This window comes from Mustelus asterias, chromosome 5, assembly GCF_964213995.1.
Source record: "Mustelus asterias chromosome 5, sMusAst1.hap1.1, whole genome shotgun sequence".
Taxonomy (NCBI): Eukaryota; Metazoa; Chordata; class Chondrichthyes; order Carcharhiniformes; family Triakidae; genus Mustelus; species Mustelus asterias.
The window spans coordinates 137,623,005-137,649,601 of NC_135805.1; the positions used below are offsets into that span (position 1 = coordinate 137,623,005).

Here is a 26,597-nt window from a genome sequence, read left to right on the forward strand (position 1 = left end):
CTGCAGTATTGGATAATAGATAAATAGAATCCTCATTGACACATCATGGTCTTGGGAGTATCTGATACAACTCAGTAATTATACCTTGTAGGTGTAAACATTCTTACCTGAATAACAAAACCAGGCTACACAGGTCAGTAATATAAATTTGAATAACATCTCATAGTATCTTTGACTTTTTGATGTAATGTGTATATCAATTTGTACTCTGTAGGTTACACCCAGTTGTGTGATTGGTGGAGTGTTGGTGTCATTCTTTATGAAATGTTAGTGGGACAGCCTCCTTTCCTGGCACAAACTCCACTGGAAACGCAGATCAAGGTAATGAATTTATTGTGCATGTCTCATTAATTTTCTGCACTCTGCTGCTTGTTTCTTTACCCCTTTTAGCCCATTTGGGGACACTTATTGCATTTTATCAAAATAAAACTCTTCAAAACCGACCAGAAAATGGTTATTCTTAAGAATGTCTAAATTTATTGCCCCCCCCCCCACCCCTTCTGAAGAATCCCAGTTTATAATTAAAGGGATCAATGAAAATTAATATTGGCACTGGAGATCAAGACATGGAATCAGTCGGCGTCGTGATGACCCTGGTAGGAGTAATCAGTAGGTCCCCTAATAATAGCTCCACAGTAGAACTCAGTATAAACCAGTAAATAAAGGGGGCTTGTAAGAAATGTACAATAATCATGGGTGATTTTAATATGCATATAGACTGGATTAATCAAATTGGTAAAGGTAGCCTTGAGGGAGGCTTCACAGAGTGTATTAGAGATTGTTTCTTGGAATAATATGTTGTCAAACCAACCAATGAGCAAGCTGTTTTCAATTTAGTGTTATTTAATGAGATGGGAATAATTAATCTTGTAGTAAAGGATCTTCTAGGCAAGAGTGATCATTGCGTGCTTAATTTCAAATTCAGTTTGAGGGCAATGAATTTTGAGTCCCACATTAGTGTTCTGGTGTTAAACCAAGGTAATTACATCGGCTTGCGGAGAGATTTGGCCCGAGTGGACTGGCAGAAAACTGAAAAGGAGGACATTGATAAACATGGGCAGATATTTAAGGAGATATTTAATTTCTCCCAACTAAAGTATATTCCAGAAAGGAGGAAAGATTGTACGAGAGGGAAATGCATCTGTAGTTAAGCAAGGAGGTCAAAGATAACATAAAGGTAAAAACTGAGGCATACCATATTGCAAAGGTGAGTGGCAGCCTGGAGGATTGGGAACCTTTTAAAGATCAACAGAGGGTTATTGAAAAGTAAATAAAAAGAGCAAATGTAAATAATGAAATAAATCTAGCGCAAAATGTAAAAACTGGTAGCAAACAATTCTATAACTATATAAAAAGGAAAAGGGTAGCTAATACCAATGTATTAGAGGACGAGACTGAGGACTTAATAATGGGGAAAGCAGAAATGGAAACGACACTAAATCAATATTTTGCCTTGGCTTTCATGATGGAGGATACTAGAACCATCCCAATAATAACAGATAATGCAGAGGTTGTTGAAAAGGAGGAACTAAAATCACCACAAATAGGGAAAAAGTATTGAGCAAGCTATTAGGATTAAAGGCAGACAAGTTTCCAGGGCCTGATGGCCTATTTCCTAGGATCATCTTAAAGGAAGTGGCAGCTGAGATAGTGGAGACATTGGTTGTAATATTCCAAAATTCCCTGAATTCTGGTGAGTTCCATTAGTTGGAAAGAAGTTAATGTAACACCTCTATTCAAAAAGGGCACAAGGCAGAAAATAGGAACCTATATAGGCCAGTTAGTTTAACATCGTGATTGGAAAACTATGGAATCCGTTATTATGGAAGTAGTAACAGGACATTTGGAAAGTCAAAATGCAATCCATCAGAGACAGCATGGTTTTATGAAGGGTAAATCATGTTTGACTAATTTGCTGGAGTGCTTCGAAGATATAACAAGCAAAATGGATAATGGAGGTCCTGTAGGTGTAGTGTATCCAGACTTCCAGAAGGCATTTGATATGGTGCCACACAAAAGGTAAGGTCCCATGGGGTTGGGGGTAATATGTTGGCTTGTTTAAAGGATTGGCTAACCAACAAAAATCAACGAGTGGGGATAAATGGGTGTTTTTCTGGATGGAAATCTTTAAGCAGTGGTGTGCCACAGGGTTCGGTCCTTGGGCTCCAACTATTTACAATCTATATTAATGACTTGGATTCCGGGGTAGAATGTGGTAAAGCTAAATTTACAGAAAACACTAAAATAGGTGGGAAAGCAAGTTGCAAAGGGAGAGTAAGAAATTTGCAAATGGATATGGATAAGTTTGGCAGTAGGGCCAAAATTTGGTAGATGGAATTTAACTTGGATAAGTGTGAGGTTATCAATTTTGGTTGGAGGAATAAAAAGGCAACTTATTAAATGGAGAGAAACTTCAAAATGCTTTGGTGCAGAGGGATCTGGGTGTCTTCCTGCATGAATCGCAGAAAGTTAGTATGCAGGTGCAGCAGGTAATAAGGAAGGCAAATGGAATTTTGGCATACATTATTAAAGTAGGGAAATGTTGTTGCAACTGTATAGGGCATTGGTGAGACCACATCTGGAGTACTGCACACAGTTTTGGCCTCCTTATTGAGCAAGGCTGTAAATGCATTAGAGATGGTTCAGCGAAGGTTCATTAGATTGATTCCTGGGATGAAGGTCTTGTCTTGTAAGAGAGATTGAGCGGTTTAGCCCTATATTCACTGGAGTTTCAAAGAATGAGAGAAATCTGAGATATTCAAGATGCTAAAGAGAATTAACATAATGGATGTGGGGCAGATGTTTCCCCTTGTTAGACATTCTAGAACAAGAGTTCGTAGTCTTAGGCTAAGGGTGGCAGATTTAAAACCCAAATGAGGAGGCATCGGTTGTGAATTCTCTACCCCAGAGTACACTGGATGGAAGAACACTAAACGAATTTAAGGAGATAGATAGGTTTTTAATTAGTAGAGGGATTAAGGGTTATGGGGAGCAGGCAGGAAGGTGGAGATGAGGCCCAGATTAAATCAGTCATGATTGTATTAAATGACAGAGCAGGCTCGAGGGGCTGAATTGCCTACTCCCGTTCCTAGTTCTTATGTTCTTAGTTGTAATGTAATTGAATGGCAGCACCAACGCGAGGGACTGTTCGGCATTAAAATGCATTTGGGCACAATTGCAGACTTCTAATCCAGTGGTTCAGCAATAATCTCAGTTGTTGGTGGTTGATTTATGATTTGTATATTATTGTCTAGGTTATAAACTGGCAGACGACTCTTCACATCCCGCCCCAGGCTAAACTTAGTCCAGAGGCCTCTGATCTCATCATCAAGCTCTGTCGAGGTCCAGAAGATCGGCTCGGAAAGAATGGCACAGATGAAATAAAAGCCCATCCATTTTTCAGACTGATTGATTTCTCCAGTGACATCCGGCACCAGTCTGCTCCATATGTTCCCAAGATTACGCACCCAACAGATACGTCTAATTTTGATCCTGTGGATCCTGACAAGTTGTGGAGCGATGGCAGTGATGGAGAAAGTGTCAACGACACACTGAATGGCTGGTACCAGAATGGGAAGCACCCCGAACATGCCTTCTATGAGTTCACATTCCGGAGGTTTTTTGATGATAACGGTTACCCCTACAGCTACCCCAAACCATTGCAGTGTGATTATCTCAGTCCAGAAACATCTGAACACCAATCGGAAAGTAACAGGGAAAACACTGCAACGGGGAAAGGGAGCCAGAATAGAGAGCTGGTTTACGTATGAAATGAGAATCTCTACGCTTTACCCCTTGTTTAATTCCCAGGGACGGATTTTAGTTTTTACCCAATGCTTTTGTGTTTAGTTTAAGAACTTACAGAAAAATATGTTTTGTAAGTATTAATTTATTTGAATGTTGTAATTTGAAGCCTCCAGCAGTTAACATGTGAATTATTAGAATGCTGGTTTGAGCACCTAACATTAGAGTTGAAAATCAGTTGGATCAGTAGTCAATCAGCAAAATTGTGCTTGACTTTATTCTTCACGTACATTAAGTCTTAATTATTACCTTCAGAGCTCCCATGTTCTTGGAGAGTTTTATGTAGGCAAGTGCACAGTAGGTGCCTATATTTTTTCATTAAAAGTATAAAGGAGTCATTTTGCGAGGCTTTGCTTGAAGAGAGCACAAGTTGGAGGTAGGAATGTAATGGCATAGGGTCAAATCTGTAACCTGCACTTCCAGCCAATGAAGCTCTTACGTTGGGAATGTGGATAGGGTTACAACAGTATAGGGCTAGATCTGTTACCCATGCACCTATCTAATGAGGCCTCAAACTGAGTGTGATATTAGGGCTTTAACACTATAGGGCCCATTCTGGAACACACATTGGGAGTGGGGAATAGGGTTATAATATGACAGGGCCCATCTTATACCCACACTGGGAGTGGAGGTGGGGCTATAACACTATATGGGTCATTTGAGGACCCACCCTGGGAGTGGGGATAGGGCTATAACACTATTTAGACCATTCTGGGAGTGGGGATAGGGCTATAACACTATAGAGGGCCCATTTTGGGGTCTGTGCTCCTGTCTAGCCAAGTTGTGCCTATGGGAGCGAACATACATGTCTGAAGCCTGTAAAATGGTCTTTTACGCTGTGCCTTAAACCATCCTTGCTTAGCTTTGACCAAATATGAAGAAATCAGTTTGGTGTACTTTACATGAAAATAATTTTCTTTTAGAAGTGTGTAGAACACAGGTTATTAGCTTTCTCTTTTTTCTAATTTATGCATTGAATTTATTTATAAATTATACATGTTGTATAAACATTTAATTTGACTGTAAATACCTTCATGTCTCATTTTACTTCCAATGACATTAAATCTAAGATAATTTTCAATGTCGATTGTTTTTCAGTCTTTTATCAATTTAAATGCAAATTAACCAGTGTTGTTATCATTACATCTTACACCACTATCTGAAAGTTTCCCTCCAAGCTACACACCACTTTGAACTATATTATCATTCAATCACTGTTGCTGGGTCAAAAACCTGGAACTCCTTCCCTAATAGCACTGTGGGTGTACCTACACCACACAGACTGCAGTGGTTCAAACAGGCAGCTCAGTGCCACCTTCTCGAGGGCAGTAAAGGGTGAGAAGTAAATGCTGGACCTGCCAGCAAACTCCCATTAAATAAAAAAGGGTTTAAAAAATAAAGTAATTACTTGTTCAAGATTTGAAACATAAATATGACTTTGGCATTTGCCACTGACTAAGCTGTAAAATTCACTGAGTGACTATAAAGTGAGGTTTCCAACTTCTGGCTGCAACATGGCCTGCTGAAAGGAGGAATAGTAAATGTTCTGCAGCAAAGAGGCTGGTGACATTGTAAGAATTCTGCTGAGAGGCAGGCGAGTGTTTTATGGAGTGTTTTACAAGGCTTTTAATAACTTCTAAACACTTTAAAACTTCAGCATAATTTAATAGACTTTGAAATTTCTTTAGAGCCTTTTAAAAAGGCAGGCTAAGTAAAACAGTTGTTTGAAAATCACTAGTTTTTCTGTGATCGTAGTGTAAAAAAGCAGATGATGGGGATTGAGTGTCAATTTTAGTGCGTAAAACCTCAATGACGTGAAGGCACCGGAACAATTGGTAATGTGCTAGGGCATCAAAAGTTGGCATCTGAATGTGGAAGGAAGGGGTTGCAGAGGCTGAGCCTTTTTTTCCTCGTTCATGGGATGTGGGTGTCGCTGGGCCAGCATTTCTTGCCCATCCCCGAGGGCTTTAAGAGTCAATCACATTGCTGTGGGTCTAGAGGCAACAGCACGGTGGCACAGTGATTAGCACTGCAGCCTCACCGCGCCGGGGACCTGGGTTCAATTCTGGCCTCGGGTCACTGTCTGGAGTTTGCACATTCTCCCCATGTCTGCGTGGGTTTCCTCTGGGTGCTCCGGTTTCCTCAATCCAAATATGTGCAGGTTAGGTTGATTGGCTGTGCTAAATTGACCCTAGTGTTGGGGAATTAGCAGGGTAAATATGTGGGGTTATGGGGATATGGCCTGGGTGGGATTGTTGTCAGTGCACGCATGAAGGGCTGAATAGGCTCCTTCTGCACTGTAGGGATTCTAGAGGCCAGACAGATTTCAGTCCCTAAAGGACATTAATGAACTGAATGTGTTTTTACGACAATCGACAACATTAGACTTTTGATTCCAGATTTTTATTGAATTCAAATTTCATCGTCCACCATAGTGGGATTTGAACTGAGATCCCAGGGTCTCTAGGTTACTAGTCCAGCGATAATACCACTGCCTCCCCTTAGAGCAATATCAAAAGAAATTGAAGAATAAACCATGGCTTGTAGAGTTCTTGAGCTTTTTTCATTTAAGATTTAAAAGGTTATGAGGCAAAAATCTTGTTTGTGTCGGTGAGGTGTTTGGGGTTAGGTGACATTAAATGGTCATAAATTCAGTTTTTTAGCTGGGGCTCACTAAGTGCTCGTAAAGATCTCTTTTCTGTATTCCAAAGAGTGGAAGAGTGAAATTGTCTCCAAACCACTTAATAAATGCATGTAGAGTAAAAAGGACTCAATGCTGTGAGGGGCTTTCATTGACTGGTTGGGGGTGGCCTTTCTGTAGGATCTTAACGAGTGTGAAAAGAGGGGCCAGGCAGAGTAATTTATAAATTACTGTTTGTGTTCTACTTGCAATGAGCCTTTGCTGCTAAGATAAAATGTCACTTGTTTTATTTTCCATCTACAGTTCTTTATCTCATTTCCTGCAAGGAGGAGAGAAATTGTGCCACGCTCAATGTCTGGTCACCTAATGGCTTCATTTGATGCACAAGCTATAACTCCAACCCCTCCAGTGACAAACAGGAGGAAGATCATCCAGCAGAGGAAGATTCTGGGAGGAGTTGACCCAGTCACCACAACTGTACTCAGGGTAGAGGAAGAATTCATGTCAAGCATATGGCAAGCTTGCCTTAATCAGCCAGGGCATTGAGTACAAGAGTTGGGAAATCATTGCAGCTATACAAAACTTTAGTTATACTGTATTTGGAGTATTGCATGCAGTTCTGGTCACCACAGTACCAGAACATGGAAGCTTTCGGGAGCGTGCAAAGAAGGGTAACCAGGATGTTGTCTGGTCTCAAGGGTGTTAGCTATGAGAAGAGGTTGAATAAACTGGGAAAGATTTCACGGGAAAGACGGAGGCTGAGGGGAGACCTGATTGAGGGCTACAAAATTAATGAGGCATAGGCAGGGTGGAAATGTCAATTACAAGGGGGCATAGGTTCAAGGGGGAAAGTTTAAGGGAGAAGTGTGGGGGAACTTTTTCACATGGAGTGGTGGGTGCCTGGAACATGCTGCCAGAGGAGGTGGTGGAAGCAGGGATATTAGCAACATTTAAGAAGCAACTGGATGGGTACATGAATAGGGAGGGAATAGAGGGATACGGGTCGAGTAAGGGCAAGTTTTTCCTATAGTTAGGGCATCATGATCGGCACAGGCTTGGAGGGCTGAAGGGCCTGTTCCTGTGCTATACTTTTCTTTGTTCCATTAGCATCCATTTAATCTAAAAGTGAAGGATCAGTCTTTCCAGCAGGGAAAAGTTGTACAGATAGTGCTGCAGAGCAGCCGATGTGGATGGCGCCTGATTCTTTGTTGATCCATGTATTGGTCGTGTAACAGAAACCATAAAAAACTGGTACAGAGAATGGAATGTTTCTCCCGCAGTCTTAATCGTTTTAAGTTGTTAGAAAGATAGCCTTGAGTTATTTTGAAGTTGTCTCACAACTGTTGTCATATGCATGTAAGCAGGATTTTAAAACATAAGGTAATTGTTTTAAAGCTCACTTCAATCAAAGTCATAAATATTGTTCATCTATTTAAAGGTCACAAACATCACTTCAATTTATTTTTAAAATCCATTTGAGAAGTCTGATGAACCATACTTCAAAGTCATATTAATAACTAACTGCAGGCATTGAGGACTTTATAGCCTTGAACAAGGTACTAGAGTATGGAACGGGTAAATCCAACGAATTAATTTGAATTGCTGGAGCAGGAAAAGGGGTCTTTGGATGATGTTGCAAAAGCAGACTTTCAGGCTCAGTGTTCAGGGAGTGCTGCATTGTTAGACCAAGATGGTCTCTGCCCTCCCAGGTGGGTACAAAAGCTCCCATGGCACTACCACTTTGCTCTATGTAAGAGCTTAGAGAGTGCAAATTCAGTGTCACATTTTCCACCACACTTCAAAAAATGTACTTTGCAATGGCCTGTGGTCGTGAATGGTTACATACAAATGAAAATGGGATGTTGCAGTAACCTGACTCAAAGCAGAAGTAATAATTCACTTAGAACACAAAGAATAGTAGCAGGAGTAAGCCATCAGGCCATTCAATAATATCATGGCTGATATCTAGCCAGCGATGCCCATGTCCCACAAATGAATAAAAGAAATCAGAGGGATTAAAATATGTACCAAGCACCAAGCTGCCAGGAGTGTCATGTGATCCCACAAAAGTAGGAAATTAAAACAAAAACTTTGACCACACGATTTATTAAAATTTTAAGAAAGCAAAAGTATTTCAATCACAGTTGCACATGAGATTGTTTCTTTCTTCTCAGCTCCACACTCGCGATCCCTCCAACCATTCTCACCCTGGGAGTAAGGAGAGGGAATGGATAAGTCACCTGACTCACCTTTTCTAACCGCTTCTCACCCACTCTTTATGCATTGTCACATCATTCTCTCTATTCCTGCCGCATTCTCTCCCTCTCTTTCTCCGGTCTCACTCCATTCCCTCACACTCTCCGGTCTCACTCCATTCCCTCGCTCTCTCCGGTCTCACTCCATTCCCTCGCTCTCTCCGGTCTCACTCCATTCCCTCACTCCATTCTCACCCCAATCCCTCGCTCTCTCCATTCTCACCCCATTCCCTCGCTCTCTCCGTTCTCACCCCATTCCCTCGCTCTCTCCATTCTCACTCCATTCCCTCGCTCTCTCCATTCTCACTCCATTCCCTCGCTCTCTCCGTTCTCACTCCATTCCCTCGCTCTCTCCATTCTCACTCCATTCCCTCGCTTTCTCCGGTCTCACTCCATTCCCTCACACTCTCCGTTTTCACTCCATTCCCTCGCTCTCTCCGGTCTCACTCCATTCCCTCGCTCTCTCCGGTCTCATTCCATTCCCTCGCTCTCTCCGTTCTCACTCCATTCCCTCGCTCTCTCCGGTCTCACTCCATTCCCTCACTCCATTCTCACCCCAAACCCTCGCTCTCCATTCTCACCCCAATCCCTCGCTCTCTCCGTTCTCACCCCAATCCCTCGCTCTCTCCGTTCTCACCCCATTCCCTCGCTCTCTCCGTTCTCACCCCAATCCCTCGCTCTCTCCATTCTCACCCCATTCCCCCTCTCTCTCCATTCTCACCCCATTCCCTCGCTCTCTCCGTTCTCACCCCATTCCCTCGCTCTCTCCATTCTCACCCCATTCCCTCGCTCTCTCCGTTCTCACTCCATTCCCTCGCTTTCTCCGTTCTCACTCCATTCCCTCGCTCTCTCCGTTCTCACTCCATTCCCTCGCTCTCTCCGTTCTCACTCCATTCCCTCGCTCTCTCCATTCTCACCCCATTCCCTCGCTCTCTCCGTTCTCACCCCATTCCCTCGCTCTCTCCATTCTCACTCCATTCCCTCGCTCTCTCCGTTCTCACTCCATTCCCTCGCTCTCTCCGTTCTCACTCCATTCCCTCGCTCTCTCCGTTCTCACTCCATTCCCTCGCTCTCTCCGTTCTCACTCCATTCCCTCGCTCTCTCCGTTCTCACTCCATTCCCTCGCTCTCTCCGTTCTCACTCCATTCCCTCGCTCTCTCCGGTCTCATTCCATTCCCTCGCTCTCTCCGGTCTCACTCCATTCCCTCGCTCTCTCCGGTCTCACTCCATTCCCTCGCTCTCTCCGTTTTCACTCCATTCCCTCGCTCTCTCCGGTCTCACTCCATTCCCTCACTCCATTCTCACCCCAAACCCTCGCTCTCTCCATTCTCACCCCAATCCCTCGCTCTCTCCATTCTCACCCCATTCCCTCACTCTCTCCATTCTCACCCCATTCCCTCACTCTCTCCATTCTCACCCCATTCCCTCACTCTCTCCGTTCTCACCCCATTCCCTCGCTCTCTCCGTTCTCACCCCATTCCCTCGCTCTCTCCGTTCTCACCCCATTCCCTCGCTCTCTCCGTTCTCACTCCATTCCCTCGCTCTCTCCGTTCTCACTCCATTCCCTCGCTCTCTCCGTTCTCACTCCATTCCCTCGCTCTCTCCGTTCTCACTCCATTCCCTCGCTCTCTCCGTTCTCACCCCATTCCCTCGCTCTCTCCGTTCTCACTCCATTCCCTCACTCTCTCCATTCTCATTCCATTCCCTCACTCTCTCCGTTCTCACCCCATTCCCTCGCTCTCTCCATTCTCATTCCATTCCCTCGCTCTCTCCGTTCTCACTCCATTCCCTCGCTCTCTCCGTTCTCACTCCATTCCCTCGCTCTCTCCGTTCTCACTCCATTCCCTCGCTCTCTCCGTTCTTACTCCATTCCCTCGCGCTCTCCATTCTCACCCCATTCCCTCACTCTCTCCGTTCTCACTCCATTCTCTCTTTGGAACTTTTGGGACTTCTGCTCCTTCTTTCCTCCACCCTTTCCCGATGTCTGGATTTCTTCTTACTCCGGCTTCGCTTGTGGTGATCTTTCTCCTGGGATTCACTCCTGCTTCGGCTCCGATGTCGGTCCCGCTTTTTGTGACCCCTGTCTTTTTCCCTGCCATATTCATCAATGGGTGCAGTATTTCTGTGCTGCTGAATCTCTCTGTCAGCTGCTCCCTGTCAAGTTAACAAAGACATGTTTTCAGAAGGTCCTGGGGTAACCTGATGTATTGATAGAGAGGGACTGTTTAGTCCCTCCTTCCTGCCTTGCCATAAATCTCCTGGCCCATTGCTCTACTTATCCCATGAGATCACTTCATATTCCCTTTAGGAGGCCGAGTAAATCTAAGAGGCATGATTATTTTCCCTAAACTGAAGCTGTATCAACAGCAGCTGTTAACAGTTGAAGAAAATAATGGGGTTCTGAAATTATCATTTGCACACAGCAAGCCAAAAGAACCATCCACTTTTTAGAGTTTTCCCTATTTGGGTGAAATAAATCAGGTAACATAACATTATTAGCAGATGATACAACGAAAAGTTGATCTGATTACTTTGGTTCATTTATGTGGTCAGTTGAAGTTATGTGCCAGTGAAGGTCTTCAACTTAAGGGGCTGATCTGAACATGTTAGCCTAGCTTGGAGCTGATTATAGAAAGCTGTGTACATGGACAGAAATTACAAGCAAGTTACCACAACTTTCCATCATGTGATTCGAGTATTGTGCACAGTTCTAGTCTCCATAATGTAGAAAGGATATTGAGGCTCATGGGAAGAATCATTGAATCCATATAGTGCAGGAGAGGCCATTCAGCCCATTAAGTCTGCAGCGACTCTCTGACAGAGTATCTTAACCAGGCCCTATCCCTGTAATTGCATACATTTACCATAGAGTCATAGAGGTTTACAGCATGGAAACAGGCCCTTCGGCCCAACTTGTCCATGCAGCTCTTTTTTTTTAAAAAACCCCAAAGTAATCCCAATCGCCCGCATTTGGCCCATATCCCTCTATACCCATCTTATCCATGTAACTATCTAAATGCTTTTTAAAAGACAAAATTGTACCCGCCTCTACTACTACCTCTGGCAGATTGTTCCAGACACTCACCACCATGGCTAATCCCATCTAGCCTACACATCTTGGGATACCAAGGGGCAATTTAGCATGGCCAATCCACCTAACCAGCAAGTCTTTCGGACTGTGGGAGGAAACCGGAGCACCCACACAGACACAGAGAGAACGTGCAAACTCCGCACAGTCACCCAAGGCCAGAATTGAACCCAAGTCCCTGGAGCTGCGAGGCAGCAGTGCTAACCGCTGTTCCACCATGCAAAGAAAATTGAGAAATATGATACCAAAACATAGGTTACAAAAATAGGGAGAGATGGAATAGGCTGGGTTTCTTTCATCTGGAAACGAGAACGTGAAGGGTTGACTGACGGAGGTTAAGATTATGCAGGGGTTTGACAGAGTAGTTTAGAGAAAATGTGGGGGAGACCAATACTAGGGGCCCATATATAAGAACATAAGAAATAGGAGCAGGAGTAGGCCATCTAGCCCCTCGAGCCTGCCCCGTCATTCAATAAGATCATGGCTGATCTGAAGTGAATCAGTTCCACTTATCCATTATATATATAATGTAGTCATTAATAAATCTAATAGAGAATTTCACAAGCAACTTCTTTAACCAGGCTGCAGCAAGCATGTGCAATTTGCTACCTCAAAAACAGCTGGGGAAAATTACATAAGTACATTTATGGGGGGAGAAAGGAACAGAAGGATATGGTGATTGAGTAGTGTTGGAGGAGGCTCAACTGGAGAACAAACACTGCATAGGTGTGTCAGACCGAATGGCCTGTTTCTGTGCTCTGTCTTGTACACTTTGTTATGTAATCCGTGCTCTTCACAGAAGAAGCTCCAAATCAGGGGGACACATTCCTGGCCCAATGGTGCACTGTCCCACAACCAGCACGTGCTCTGCCGCACACTGCCAGCTAAATACAGAGATTTTCAAATGAATAAACAGATCTATAATGAAGCCATGAGTGTGGGCTGAAATATTATTCTTGGTTAATTTGCTACCTTCACTCGATCACCTTCTTCTTCTTCGGAACGCCGATGATGCCGTCTCTCCTTGTGGTGTTTCTTTGAATGTCGGTGGCTTCCACTTGTCTCAGCCTCATCCAGTAACAGCTCATATTTAGAGCTATTTTTATTAAGGAACAACAGTTAGATGGAGTGCAAGCTAAATTTTTGAGGGAAGAATTTACAGACTTTAATTAAGTCCGATGCACCAAGTGCTGGTGATGGGGAAAAACAATCTCAAAGCTTTCTGATTTTCTTTTCACCTATTTCCCTTGGTTTCAAGTAAAGGATTCCCTCCATAGTGGCAGTGGAGGATGTCCTCGAGACAGAGTCTCTAGTTTTATGTGTTGTTTATTGTGGTAATCATAGAATCTCTACAGTACAGAAAGAGGCCATTCGGCCCATCGAGTATGTACCGACCACAATCCCACACAGGCCCTATTCCCGTAACCCCACACATTTACCCTGCTAATGTCCCTGACACGAGGGTCAATTTTAGCATGGCCAATCAACCTAACCCACACATCTTTGGGCTGTGGGAGGAAACCGGAGCACCCGGAGAAAACCCACGCAGACACAGGCTTCACACAGGCTGTGACCCGAGGCCAGAATTGAACCCGAGTCCCTGGCGCTGTGAGGCAGCAGGGCTAACCACTGTGCCACTATATGGATCATATGGTTTTGCTGGGGTAGGAAGTGCTGAATTAAACAAATTTTAATGCTGTTTCCAAATGAATTTTGCAATATGAAGGATCTTTAATACAACTCAGTTTCTGATTTTCCAAGTTACATCATAATCTTTGTGATATTCCTCAAGCTATTACAGAAGTTTTGTTGCTTTCAGCTAATAGCACCAGCAACAACAGCACAAAGAGATTCAGAGTCAGATGAGGAGCCTAGTTCTCACCTCTTTCTTGTGATATGTAACTTTTCAGCTCAAGGAATTGGTCGACAGGCCTTTTGATGTCTGAGAATTTACTAAAAATATGTAAAATATTTCTGGACACAACTGCATCCCCTTTTTACCAGGCATTACTCTGTTTTGTGAAGGCAAGAGAAGACCCAAGTATGATGGACTTTAAATGGTGACCATGATGTGGAGATGTCAGTGTTGGACTGGGGTGGACAAGATGAGAGGTTACACGACATCAGGTCATAGTCCAACAGGTTTATTTGAAATCACAAGCTTTCGGAGCGCTACTCTGAAAGCTTGTGATTTCAAATAAACCTGTTGGACTTTTACCTGGCATCGTGTGACCTCTCATCTTGGACTTTAAATGGGGATATTTAAATAAATTAGAATGACGCTTATTTTTCTTACATTTTAGAGGTTTAGGGATGCATTCGGGACAGCTGAGCGAAGACAGCTTGGGCTCATCAGTTTAGCAGATGGACTGAGTAAGCACTTGGTAAAGCAGGAAAGCCACAGGCTAGATGAACAAGCATACGGATCATTGGGATAGATAGACTGCAGAAGCACTTTGGCTGGATGAATAAGTTGGTGGCCCAAGGATCATTCAGTTTAAGCTTCGGAATGAGCAGGTAGACTGAGGATCATTGAGGTTATCCGTGCTACTGAACATGCAAGCCAGGAATCACAAAACCGGAGTCACTGATGTTTCCTGTTGGGAAAGGGCAATCTATACCAAGAACTAGAATTTTAATTATATAGGCATCAATATTTTTAAACAAAGTAACCAGTAAACAAAATGTGTAACTGATGAATGGCAGGATTCCATTAGATGCAATAACTGAGGAAGCATCGAGTTCCTTTTAATAATATGAAAACTGCCTCTCAGTCACTTCTCACCTCCAATTGTCAACCGTGCCCACATACATTGAGATAACAAAGCTCTGTTCTTCACCAACGCTGCTTTGGTTATTACATCTAATGTTTCATTTCAGTTAATGAGTTCTATTTCATTAAATCACAAAGTCTTACAGCACAGGAGCCTATTTGGCCCATCATGCCTGTGCTCTCTCTTTGGAAGAACACTCATACTTAGTCCCACAACTCCACTCCTTTGTCCGTAAGCCAGTGAGTTCCTCATCCTGTCCAATGAGCTTTTAAAATTATTTATAGGATCAGCTTCCATCACCTTTTCAGGTAGAGCATTCCAGATCCCTGCAACTGTGAAAACTCCTCAGTTCCCCTCTGGATCTTTTGCCAATGATTTTAAAAATCTGTGGCCTTCAGTTATTGACCAACACCCCAGAGGGACTAGGTTTTCACAATTTACTCTTATCAAAACTTATCCTGAAAACCTCCGTTTGGTCATCTCTTACACTTCTCTGTTCTAAAGAGAATATTGTCTTAACTTTTCCAATCATGCCCATCTACATCAATGGTGATGAAGTGGAAATGATCGAGAGCTTCAGGTTTCTTAGGGTCCAGATCAACAACAACCTGTCCTGGTCCCTCCACGCCGTTGCTGTAGTTAAGAAAGCCCACCAACGCCTCTACTTTCTCAGAAGGCAAAGGAAATTTGGCATGTCTGCTATGACTCTCACCAATTTTTACAGATGCACAATAGAAAGCATTCTTTCTGGATGTATCACAGCTTGGTATGACTCCTGCTCTGACCAAGACCATAAGAAACTACAAAAGAGTTGAGAACATAGCCCAGTCCATCAAGCAAACCAGCCTCCCATCCATTGACTCAGTCTACACTTCACTGTGCCTCGGGAAAGCAGCCAGCATAATCAAGGACCTCACTGTACTCCGGACAAACTCTCTTCCACCTTCTTCTGTCGGGAAAAAGATACAAAAGTCTGAGATCACGTACCGACCCGACTCAAGAACAGCTTCTTCCCTGCTGCCATCAGACTTTTGAATGGATCTACCTTATATTAAGTTGATCTTTCTATGACTGTAGCACTATATTCTGCACCCTCTCCTTTCCTTCTCCCCTATGAATGGTATGCTTTGTCTGTATAGCACGCAAAAAAAAATACTTTTCACAGTCTACCAATACATGTGACAATAATAAATTAAATCAAATCAACCTCTCCTCATAATTGAAGTCACTCATACCTGGTAACATCCTGGTAAATCTCCTCTGTATCCTTTCTAAGGCTTTCCTGAAATGTGCTGCAAATACTCCAGCTGAGGTCCAACTATAATATACTATTTCTGACTGCTAAACAAGTCCAAGGATACTTGTTCAAATGCAACAAGATCTGGACAATATCCAGGTGACAAGTGACAAGTGGCAAGTAACACAAATGCCAGACAATGACCATCACCAACAAGAGACACACTAACCACTGCCCCTTGACATCAGTGTTACCATCACTGAATCCCCCACTGTCAACATCCTTGGGGTTACCATTGACAGAAACTCAACTGGACTCACCACATAAACACAGTGCCTACCAAAACAGGTCAGCAGCTAGGAATATTGCAGCGAGTAACTCACCTCCTAATTCCCCAAAGCCTGTCCATCATCTACAAGGCACAGTCGGGAGTGTGATGGAATACTCCCCACTCGCCTGGATGGGTGCAGCTCCAACAACACTCAAGAAGCTTGACACCATCCAGGACAAAGCAGCCGCTTGATTGGCACCACATCTACAAACATCCACTCCCTTCACCACCGACACTCAGTAGCAGCAGTGTGTGCTATCTACAAGATACACTGCAGCAATTCACCAAAGATTCTCAGGCAGCACCTTCCAAACCCACGATCACTTCCATCTAGAAGGACAAGGGAAGCAGATACATGGGAACACCACCATCTGCAAGTTCCCCTCCAAGTCATCTTGACTTGGAAATATATACCGTTCCTTCAGTCACTGGGTTCAAATCCTGTAATTGCCTCCCTAACGACATTGTGGGTCAACCCACAGCACGTGGACTGCAGCGATTCAAGAAGGCAGCTCACCACCACCTGCTCAAGAGCAACTAGGGTTGGGCAATAAATGCTGGCCAGCCAGCGACACCCATGTCCCACGAATGAATAAAAAAAAGGATACTCCTGTTTAGGTTGTATTTTATCCTTCAGGGTAATGTTGGAATGTTTGCTAAGGTCCTTCTCATACTCCTTAAAATCTTCTTTAGTGTATTTTGCACCTGTGAGTGTAAAGGTTAGAAAATTGAAAAAGCAGGCTAACAAGAATTATTCTACAACATATAGAATCATACATTTGTTACAGTAGAGGCGGCCATTTGGCCCATTGTGTGTGTCAATACCAGCTCATAAGTTCATAAGATATAGAAGCAGAATTAGGCCATTCAGCCCATCGAGTCTGCTCTGCCATTCGATCATGGCTGATATGCTCCTCATCCCCATTTTCCTGCCTTTGCCCCATAACCTTTCAACCCATTACCAATTAAATATCTGTCTAACTCCTCCTCAAATTTACTCAATGTCCCAGCATCCAACGCACTTTGGGGTAGCGAATTCCACAGATTCACAACCCTTTGGGAGAAGTAGTTTCTCCTCAACTGTGTTTTAAATTTGCTACCCCTTATCCTAAGACTACGACCTCTCATCCTAGAATGCCCCACCAGTGGAAGCATCCGCTCCACGTCTGCTTTATCCATATCTTTTATCATCTTGTACACCTCAATTTGATCTCCCCTCATTCTTCTAAATTCCAGAGAGTATCGGCCTAAACTGTTCAATCACTTTTCATACGACAAACCCCTCATCTCTGGAATCAACCTAGTGAACCTCCTCTGAACTGTCTCCAATGCTACTGCATCTTTCCTCAAATACAGGGACCAAAACTGTGCACAATACTCCAGGTGCGGGTTTACCAAGGCTCACTGCAAGATCAACTCAGCTAGTCCCACTCTCCTGCCCTTTCTGCCAGCCTGGCAATTTTTCTCCCTTTAGGTGTTCATCCAATTTCCTTCTGAAAGCTATAACTGAATCTGTCTCCATCACTCTCCCAGATCCAAATCATTGGTGATTTTAAGTCACCTTATATCCTCTGGTTCTCGACTCTTCCATCAATGGAAGTCTCCCTGCCTAACTCTGTCCTAGCCCCTCATAATTTTGAACAACTCTATCAACTCCTCTTAACCTCCTGTTCTCTAAGAACAAATGTCTTAGCTTTTCCAATTCATTCACATAACTTTCATATCTCATCCCAGGAATCATTCTCGAAAATCTGTTCCGCACCCTCTCTTGTGCCTTCACATCTTCCCTAAAGCATGTTGTCCAGAATTGGACACAATACTTCAGTGTTTTATACAGGCTCATTATAACTTGCTTGCTTTTGTACTCTACGCCTCACTTATGAAACTTGGGATCCTGCAAGAAACTTTAATTACTTTATCAACCTGCCCTGCCACTTTCAGTGATTTTTGCATACGTACCCCAGGTCCCTCTGCTCCTGCACCCTCTTTGGAATGAAAACCTTTATTTCATATTGCCTCTCCTTGTGCTTCCTAACAAATGTGTCACCTCAGTCTTCTGCTGTGATTCATAGATCCACAGATCCTACTGTAAAAGGAGGAGGCCATTTGGCCCATCGAGTCTGCACCGACCACAATCCCACCAACGCCCTAGTCCCATTAGCCTATGCATTTACCCTAGCTAGTCTCCTGACACTAGGGCAATTTTTCATGGCCAATCCACCTAGCCTGCACATCTTTGGACTGTGGGAGGAAACCGGAGCACCCAGAGGAAACCCACGCAGATGTGGGGAGAACGTGCAAATTCCATACAGATAGTGACCCAAGCCGGGAATTGAACCCGGGTCCCTGGTGCTGTGATGCAGCAGTGCCAACCACTGTGTCACCATGCCGCCCAGTGAAAACTCAATGCTCATCTCATTTTTGGATTAGGCCCTCTGGACTCAGCATTGAGTTCAACAATTTCAGACTGCAACCTCTGCCCCCATTTGTTTTACTTCATCTTTGCAGTTTTTGGATTTTCGCTTTTGGACGGCAGCTATCCATCATTTGCCATTCACAGCCCCTCGAAACACGCCTTTTTATTTCATTACACTCCGCTTTGGCTTTGTATCATCAACTCTTTTGACATTTAATCTCTCCTGTTACAGACCTTTCCTTCTGAACTTTTTCCCATCCTCCCGCCTTTCAATTGCTTAAAACCTGTTGCATTTCTAACCTTTTCCAGTTCTGATAAAATGTCACAACTTAAAACAATTTGCTTTTTTTCTCTACATATTGCCCGACCTGCTGAGCGATTTCCAGCAATTTCAGCTTTTGATATTGTTGCTAACCTCCCTACCACTGTAATCCACTTAGAATATTATTTAAGGCTGACTATTTCCAATTTATATTTACAATACAATGGTATTGTTAAAAAAACATTTCAAAATAGACTATAACATTATAACAAAGAGACGGATTCAAATAAAACAAAGACAAATTTAAGTCCTATCAGAAACAGTTTGTTCCCAAAAAGAGTAAAAATAGAATCTGAGCCGGCTATTGCAGGTGAAACCATTAGCTTCACTTCCAAGCCAGTTACATGCTGTGATATTTGGGGAAGCTAACATCATCTTTCCAGATGAATGGTCTGTTAAGTTTCCACTTGTGAAGCAAAATGAATGCAAAATTGTAACCAGAGAACCTACCTTTCCCCTTCCACTGAACCTTAGCTACAGATTGGCTGAAGTCCACATGTATCCTCCTGTCGTCTATCAGCACATTATCCATCTTAAAGTAAGCCTTTTCACAATCCTCCTGCTGTAAGAAAATACAAAGTGCAGCCATTGAAGGAGAGTCAGTCAAGGATGGCATTGCCTTCACTCACAAATCAAACAATGCACAATTCAGAGTGCAGGTTAGGCTGTAGCTAATAGTGAATCATTAAGAATGGCTCAGGAGCCTGAGAATGACAGCTCACTTTGACTGATTTGATTTGATTTATTATTGTCACATGTATTAACATTACGGTAAAAAGTATTGTTTCTTGCGCGCTATACAGACAAAACATACCGTTCAGAGAGAAGGAAAGGAGCGAGTGCAGAATGTAGTGATACAGTGATAGCTAGGGTGTAGAGAAAGATCAACTTAATCCAAGGTAGCTCCATTCAAAAGTCTGATGGCAGCAGGGAAGAAGCTGTTCTTGAGTCGGTTGGTACGTGACCTCAGACTTTTGTATCTTTTTCCCGAAGGAAGAAGGTGGAAGAGAGAATGTATCCGGGATGCGTCAGGTCCTTGATTATGCTGGCTGCTTTTCCAAGGCAGCGGGAAGTGTAGACAGAGTCAATGGATGGAAGGCTGATTGATCAGAGGCTCACGGACCCAACAACAAAGGCACAGGTCTGCTAACATTGAATGCTCACTGATTCAATAGCAGCAGCATCCATCCCAGAAAGCTCATTATTGAGCAGAGAAAAGTTCCTACTCCAACAGCAAATGCTCACTGCACTGTCAGTGATCACTCACTGTCCCTATAGCTTGTTACCCTGAAAGTGATCACTCACTGTCCCTATAGCTTGATACACTGTCAGTGATCACTCACTGTCCCTATAGCTTGATACACTGTCAGTGATCACTCACTGTCCCGATAGCTTATTACCCTGTGATCACTCACTGTCCCTATAGCTTGATACACTGTCAGTGATCACTCACTGTCCCTATAGCTTGTTACTGAAAGTGATCGCTCACTGCCCCTATAGCATGTTACCCTGTGATCACTCAATGTCCCTAAAGCTTGTTACCCTGATAGTGATCACTCACTGTCCCTATAGCTTGTTACCCTGAGAGTGATCGCTCACTGCCCCTATAGCTTGTTACCCTGACACTAAGAACTAGCAATATTCTAAAGTATACTTTAAAAAACTCAGAATATAAACTGAAAACATTTCAGAGATGTAACGTCTTACCTTCTCAAACTCAATGAAGGCATAGCAGAGGGATTCTCCAGTTTTCCAGTCTCGAATGATTTCACAGCTGTAGAACAGATGTTGATAAGTTAAACCAAAGATTTTTACCTCACCTGTAAACTTCTCACTCTCAGCCACACATTCCCAAAGGGATACGGCAAGATGACAGAGAACCACTCACACATTTCTTTCTTCCTTGGTCCATTCTTATCGGTTTTCTTCAAAGTGGCTTTTAAAGTAAACCAAGTAAAAAGTAATCCAAAGCAGTTCCATGGCTGCAAAGCAATTTGGAGCATCCCAAGGTCATTCAATGCACTATATAAATGTATTTTACAGACTGCTTCATTACCCAAGTGATTAGAGTTGAACACTGCATTCTTACGGGAAGAGGTTTCGCAACACCAGATTAAAGTCCAACAGGTTTATTTGGAATCACGAGCTTTTGGAGCACTGCTCCTTCATCAGATGAGTGTGGAGGTAGGTTTCACAAACATGGCATATATAGACGGAGACACAATTGCAAGACAATGTTTTTTGGAGATCCTCGCCACTTTGAGGTAGCAGCTGTGTCTTTGTCTATATATGCCGTGTTTGTGAAACCTACCGCTCCACTCATCTGATGAAGGAGCAGTGCTCCGAAAGCTTGCGATTCCAAATAAACCTGTTGGACTTTAACCTGGTGTTGTGAGACTTCTTACTGTGCCCACCCCAGTCCAACGCCGGCATCTCCACATCATTGCATTTTTACACAAACACTTCCACTTCTGGCATTACGATGGGACAGAAGTTCATCGATGAAGTAGTAGAATGGAACTGGGCTATAGACTCTGTCTAGACATTATCTACATTATAAACAGAATTAAACAGAGTTAAACAATCCCACAACCAATCAATCAGAACAAAGCTCTGCAGCCCTGCCACATCCAATTGTGAAGGGCTTTCCAAACTTTTGCAGTCACGGATACCTTTTGAAGAGATAAACCGCAAAACTATAGTTTCTACATACAAATCGAATTGATAAAAGTATTCTCTATTTCTTACATGTATACCTTTATTATAATGAAAAAGTTATCTCTTCTCACCAATTGGCACCTACAGGCACCTCTCTCTCTGCCTCTCCCTCTGTCTCACCCACAGGCACCTCTCCCTCTGTCTCACCCACAGGCACCTCTCTCTCTCACTCACCCACAGGCACCTCTCTCTCTCTCACCCACAGGCACCTCTCTCTCTCTCTCTCACCCACAGGCACCTCTCCCTCTCTCTCACCCACAGGCACCTCTCCCTCTCTCTCACCCACAGGCACCTCTCCCTCTCTCTCACCCACAGGCACCTCTCCCTCTCTCTCACCCCACAGGCACCTCTCCCTCTCTCTCACCCACAGGCACCTCTCCCTCTCTCTCACCCACAGGCACCTCTCCCTCTCTCTCACCCACAGGCACCTCTCCCTCTCTCTCACCCACAGGCACCTCTCCCTCTCTCTCACCCACAGGCACCTCTCCCTCTCTCTCACCCACAGGCACCTCTCCCTCTCTCTCACCCACAGGCACCTCTCCCTCTCTCTCACCCACAGGCACCTCTCCCTCTCTCTCACCCACAGGCACCTCTCCCTCTCTCTCACCCACAGGCACCTCTCCCTCTCTCTCACCCACAGGCACCTCTCCCTCTCTCTCACCCACAGGCACCTCTCCCTCTCTCTCACCCACAGGCACCTCTCCCTCTCTCTCACCCACAGGCACCTCTCCCTCTCTCTCACCCACAGGCACCGCTCTCTCTCTCTCACCCACAGGCACCTCTCTCTCTCTCACCCACAGGCACCTCTCTCTCTCTCTCTCTCACCCACAGGCACCTCTCTCTCTCTCTCTCTCACCCACAGGCACCTCTCTATCTCTCACCCACAGGCACCTCTCTCTCTCTCTCGCACCCACAGGCACCTCTCTCTCTCTCTCTCTCACCGACAGGCACCTCTCTCTCTCTCTCTCACCCACAGACACCTCTCTCTCTCTCTCACCCACAGGCACCTCTCTCTCTCTCTCTCACCCACAGGCACCTCTCTCTCTCTCTCTCACCCACAGGCACCTCTCTCTCTCTCTCTCTCTCACCCACAGGCACCTCTCTCTCTCTCTCTCACCCACAGGCAACTCTCTCTCTCTCACCCACAGGCACCTCTCTCTCTCTCACCCACAGGCACCTCTCTCTCTCTCACCCACAGACACCTCTCTCTCTCTCACCCACAGACACCTCTCTCTCTCTCACCCACAGACACCTCTCTCTCTCTCACCCACAGACACCTCTCTCTCTCTCACCCACAGACACCTCTCTCTCTCTCACCCACAGACACCTCTCTCTCTCTCACCCACAGACACCTCTCTCTCTCTCTCTCTCTCACCCACAGACACCTCTCTCTCTCTCTCACCCACAGACACCTCTCTCTCTCTCTCACCCACAGACACCTCTCTCTCTCTCTCTCTCACCTACAGGCACCTCTCTCTCTCACCCACAGGCACCTCTCTCTCTCTCACCCACAGGCACCTCTCTCTCTCTCACCCACAGGCACCTCTCTCTCTCTCACCCACAGGCACCTCTCTCTCTCTCACCCACAGGCACCTCTCTCTCTCTCACCCACAGGCACCTCTCTCTCCCTCTCACCCACAGGCACCTCCCTCTCCCTCTCACCCACAGGCACCTCTCTCTCCCTCTCACCCACAGGCACCTCGCTCTCCCTCTCACCCACAGGCACCTCTCTCTCCCTCTCACCCACAGGCACCTCTCTCTCCCTCTCACCCACAGGCACCTCTCTCTCCCTCTCACCACAGGCACCTCTCTCTCCCTCTCACCCACAGGCACCTCTCTCTCCCTCTCACCCACAGGCACCTCTCTCTCCCTCTCACCCACAGGCACCTCTCTCTCCCTCTCACCCACAGGCACCTCTCTCTCCCTCTCACCCACAGGCACCTCTCTCTCCCTCTCACCCACAGGCACCTCTCTCTCCCTCTCACCCACAGGCACCTCTCTCTCCCTCTCACCCACAGGCACCTCTCTCTCCCTCTCACCCACAGGCACCTCTCTCTCCCTCTCACCCACAGGCACCTCTCTCTCCCTCTCACCCACAGGCACCTCTCTCTCCCTCTCACCCACAGGCACCTCTCTCTCCCTCTCACCCACAGGCACCTCTCTCTCTCTCTCACCCACAGGCACCTCTCCCTCTCTCTCACCCACAGGCACCTCTCTCTCTAACTCACCCACAGGCACCTCTCTCTCTCTCACCCACAGGCACCTCTCTCTCTCTCACCCACAGGCACCTCTCTCGCTCTCACCCACAGGCACCTCTCTCTCGCTCTCACCCACAGGCACCTCTCTCTCTCTCACCCACAGGCACCTCTCTCTCTCTCACCCACAGGCACCTCTCTCTCTCTCACCCACAGGCACCTCTCTCTCTCTCTCACCCACAGGCACCTCCCTCTCTCTCTCACCCACAGGCACCTCTCTCTCACCCACAGGCACCTCTCTCTCTCTCACCCACAGGCACCTCTCTCTCTCTCTCTCACCCACAGGCACCTCTCTCTCTCACCCACAGGCACCTCTCCCTCTCTCTCACCCACAGGCACCTCTCTCTCTCACTCACCCACAGGCACCTCTCTCTCTGCCTCTCCCTCTCTCACCCACAGGCACCTCTCTCTCTCTCACTCACCCACAGGCACCTCTCTCTCTCTCACTCACCCACAGGCACCTCTCTCTCTCTCACTCACCCACAGGCACCTCTCTCTCTCTCACTCACCCACAGGCACCTCTCTCTCTCTCTCTCTCACACCCACAGGCACCTCTCCCTCTCTCACCCACAGGCACCTCTCTCTCACCCACAGGCACCTCTCTCTCTCTCACCCACAGGCACCTCTCCCTCTCTCACCCACAGGCACCTCTCCCTCTCTCACCCACAGGCACCTCTCCCTCTCTCACCCACAGGCACCTCTCTCTCTCTCACCCACAGGCACCTCTCTCTCTCTCACCCACAGGCACCTCTCTCTCTCTCTCTCACCCACAGGCACCTCTCTCTCTCTCTCTCACCCACAGGCACCTCTCTCTCTCTCTCTCACCCACAGGCACCTCTCTCTCTCACCCACAGGCACCTCTCTCTCTCACCCACAGGCACCTCTCTCTCTCTCTCTCACCCACAGGCACCTCTCTCTCTCACCCACAGGCACCTCTCTCTCTCTCTCTCACCCACAGGCACCTCTCTCTCTCTCTCTCACCCACAGGCACCTCTCTCTCTCTCTCTCACCCACAGGCACCTCTCTCTCTCTCTCTCACCCACAGGCACCTCTCTCTCTCTCTCTCACCCACAGGCACCTCTCTCTCTCTCTCTCACCCACAGGCACCTCTCTCTCTCACCCACAGGCACCTCTCTCTCTCACCCACAGGCACCTCTCTCTCTCACCCACAGGCACCTCTCTCTCTCACCCACAGGCACCTCTCTCTCTCACCCACAGGCACCTCTCTCTCTCACCCACAGGCACCTCTCTCTCTCACCCACAGGCACCTCTCTCTCTCACCCACAGGCACCTCTCTCTCTCACCCACAGGCACCTCTCTCTCTCACCCACAGGCACCTCTCTCTCTCACCCACAGACACCTCTCTCTCTCTCACCCACAGGCACCTCTCTCTCTCTCTCTCTAACCCACAGGCACCTCTCTCTCTGCCTCTCTCTCACACCCACAGGCACCTCTCTCTCTCTCTCTCGCACACCCACAGGCACCTCTCTCTCTCTCTCACACCCACAGGCACCTCTCTCTCTCTCTCACCCACAGGCACCTCTCTCTCTCTCTCTCTCACCCACAGGCACCTCTCTCTCTCTCTCTCTCACCCACAGGCACCTCTCTCTCTCTCTCTCTCACCCACAGGCACCTCTCTCTCTCTCTCTCTCACCCACAGGCACCTCTCTCTCTCTCTCTCACCCACAGACACCTCTCTCTCTCTCTCACCCACAGACACCTCTCTCTCTCTCTCTCTCACCCACAGACACCTCTCTCTCTCTCACTCTCACCCACAGGCACCTCTCTCTCTCTCTCTCTCTCACCCACAGACACCTCTCTCTCACCCACAGACACCTCTCTCTCTCTCTCTCTCTCACCCACAGACACCTCTCTCTCTCTCTCACCCACAGGCACCTCTCTCTCTCTCACCCACAGGCACCTCTCTCTCTCTCACCCACAGACACCTCTCTCTCTCTCACCCACAGACACCTCCCTCTCTCTCACCCACAGACACCTCCCTCTCTCTCACCCACAGGCACCTCTCCCTCTCTCTCACCCACAGGCACCTCTCTCTCTCTCACCCACAGGCACCTCTCTCTCTCTCACCCACAGGCACCTCTCTCTCTCTCACCCACAGGCACCTCTCTCTCTCTCACCCACAGGCACCTCTCTCTCTCTCACCCACAGGCACCTCTCTCTCTCTCACCCACAGGCACCTCTCTCTCTCTCTTTCTCACACCCACAGGCACCTCTCTCTCTCTCTCTCACCCACAGGCACCTCTCTCTCTCTCTCTCACCCACAGGCACCTCTCTCTCTCTCTCTCTCACCCACAGGCACCTCTCTCTCTCACCCACAGGCACCTCTCTTTCTCTCTCACCCACAGGCACCTCTCTCTCTCTCTCTCTCACCCACAGACACCTCTCTCTCTCTCTCTCTCACCCACAGGCACCTCTCTCTCTCTCTCTCACCCACAGACACCTCTCTCTCTCACCCACAGGCACCTCTCTCCCTCTCACCCACAGGCACCTCTCTCTCTCTCTCTCTCTCACCCACAGGCACCTCTCTCTCTCTCTCTCACCCACAGGCACCTCTCTTTCTCTCTCACCCACAGGCACCTCTCTCTCTCTCTCTCTCACCCACAGACACCTCTCTCTCTCTCTCTCTCACCCACAGGCACCTCTCTCTCTCACCCACAGACACCTCTCTCTCTCTCTCTCACAGGCACCTCTCTCTCACCCACAGGCACCTCTCTCTCTCTCTCTCACCCACAGGC

General features: G+C 46.3%; 2 protein-coding genes across 4 annotated transcripts in view; one reads left to right on the forward strand and one right to left on the reverse strand.

The window, feature by feature from the left end:
* lats1 (large tumor suppressor kinase 1) overlaps positions 1-4,889 on the forward strand; it is a 40,286-nt gene extending 35,397 nt beyond the window's left edge. For both annotated transcript variants that reach the window (XM_078213335.1, XM_078213337.1), the window contains exons 7-8: positions 215-321; positions 3,255-4,889. In XM_078213335.1, the coding sequence (XP_078069461.1) occupies positions 215-321; positions 3,255-3,770 (623 nt within the window). In that variant the 3' untranslated portion in view covers positions 3,771-4,889. The remainder of the gene's footprint in view (positions 1-214; positions 322-3,254) is intronic.
* A 3,649-nt stretch (positions 4,890-8,538) lies between these two features.
* ppil4 (peptidylprolyl isomerase (cyclophilin)-like 4) overlaps positions 8,539-26,597 on the reverse strand; it is a 53,922-nt gene continuing 35,863 nt past the window's right edge. Inside the window, exons 9-14 of one of the 2 annotated variants that reach the window (XM_078213339.1) lie at positions 20,576-20,642; positions 19,319-19,430; positions 16,739-16,835; positions 12,761-12,884; positions 10,701-10,854; positions 8,539-8,653 (exon numbers count right to left, since the gene is read on the reverse strand). In XM_078213339.1, coding sequence (XP_078069465.1) covers positions 8,649-8,653; positions 10,701-10,854; positions 12,761-12,884; positions 16,739-16,835; positions 19,319-19,430; positions 20,576-20,642 — 559 coding nt within the window. In that variant the 3' untranslated portion in view covers positions 8,539-8,648. Of the gene's footprint in view, positions 8,654-10,621; positions 10,855-12,760; positions 12,885-16,738; positions 16,836-19,318; positions 19,431-20,575; positions 20,643-26,597 lie in introns of both variants that reach the window. The other variant, XM_078213338.1, reaches the window with a different exon arrangement.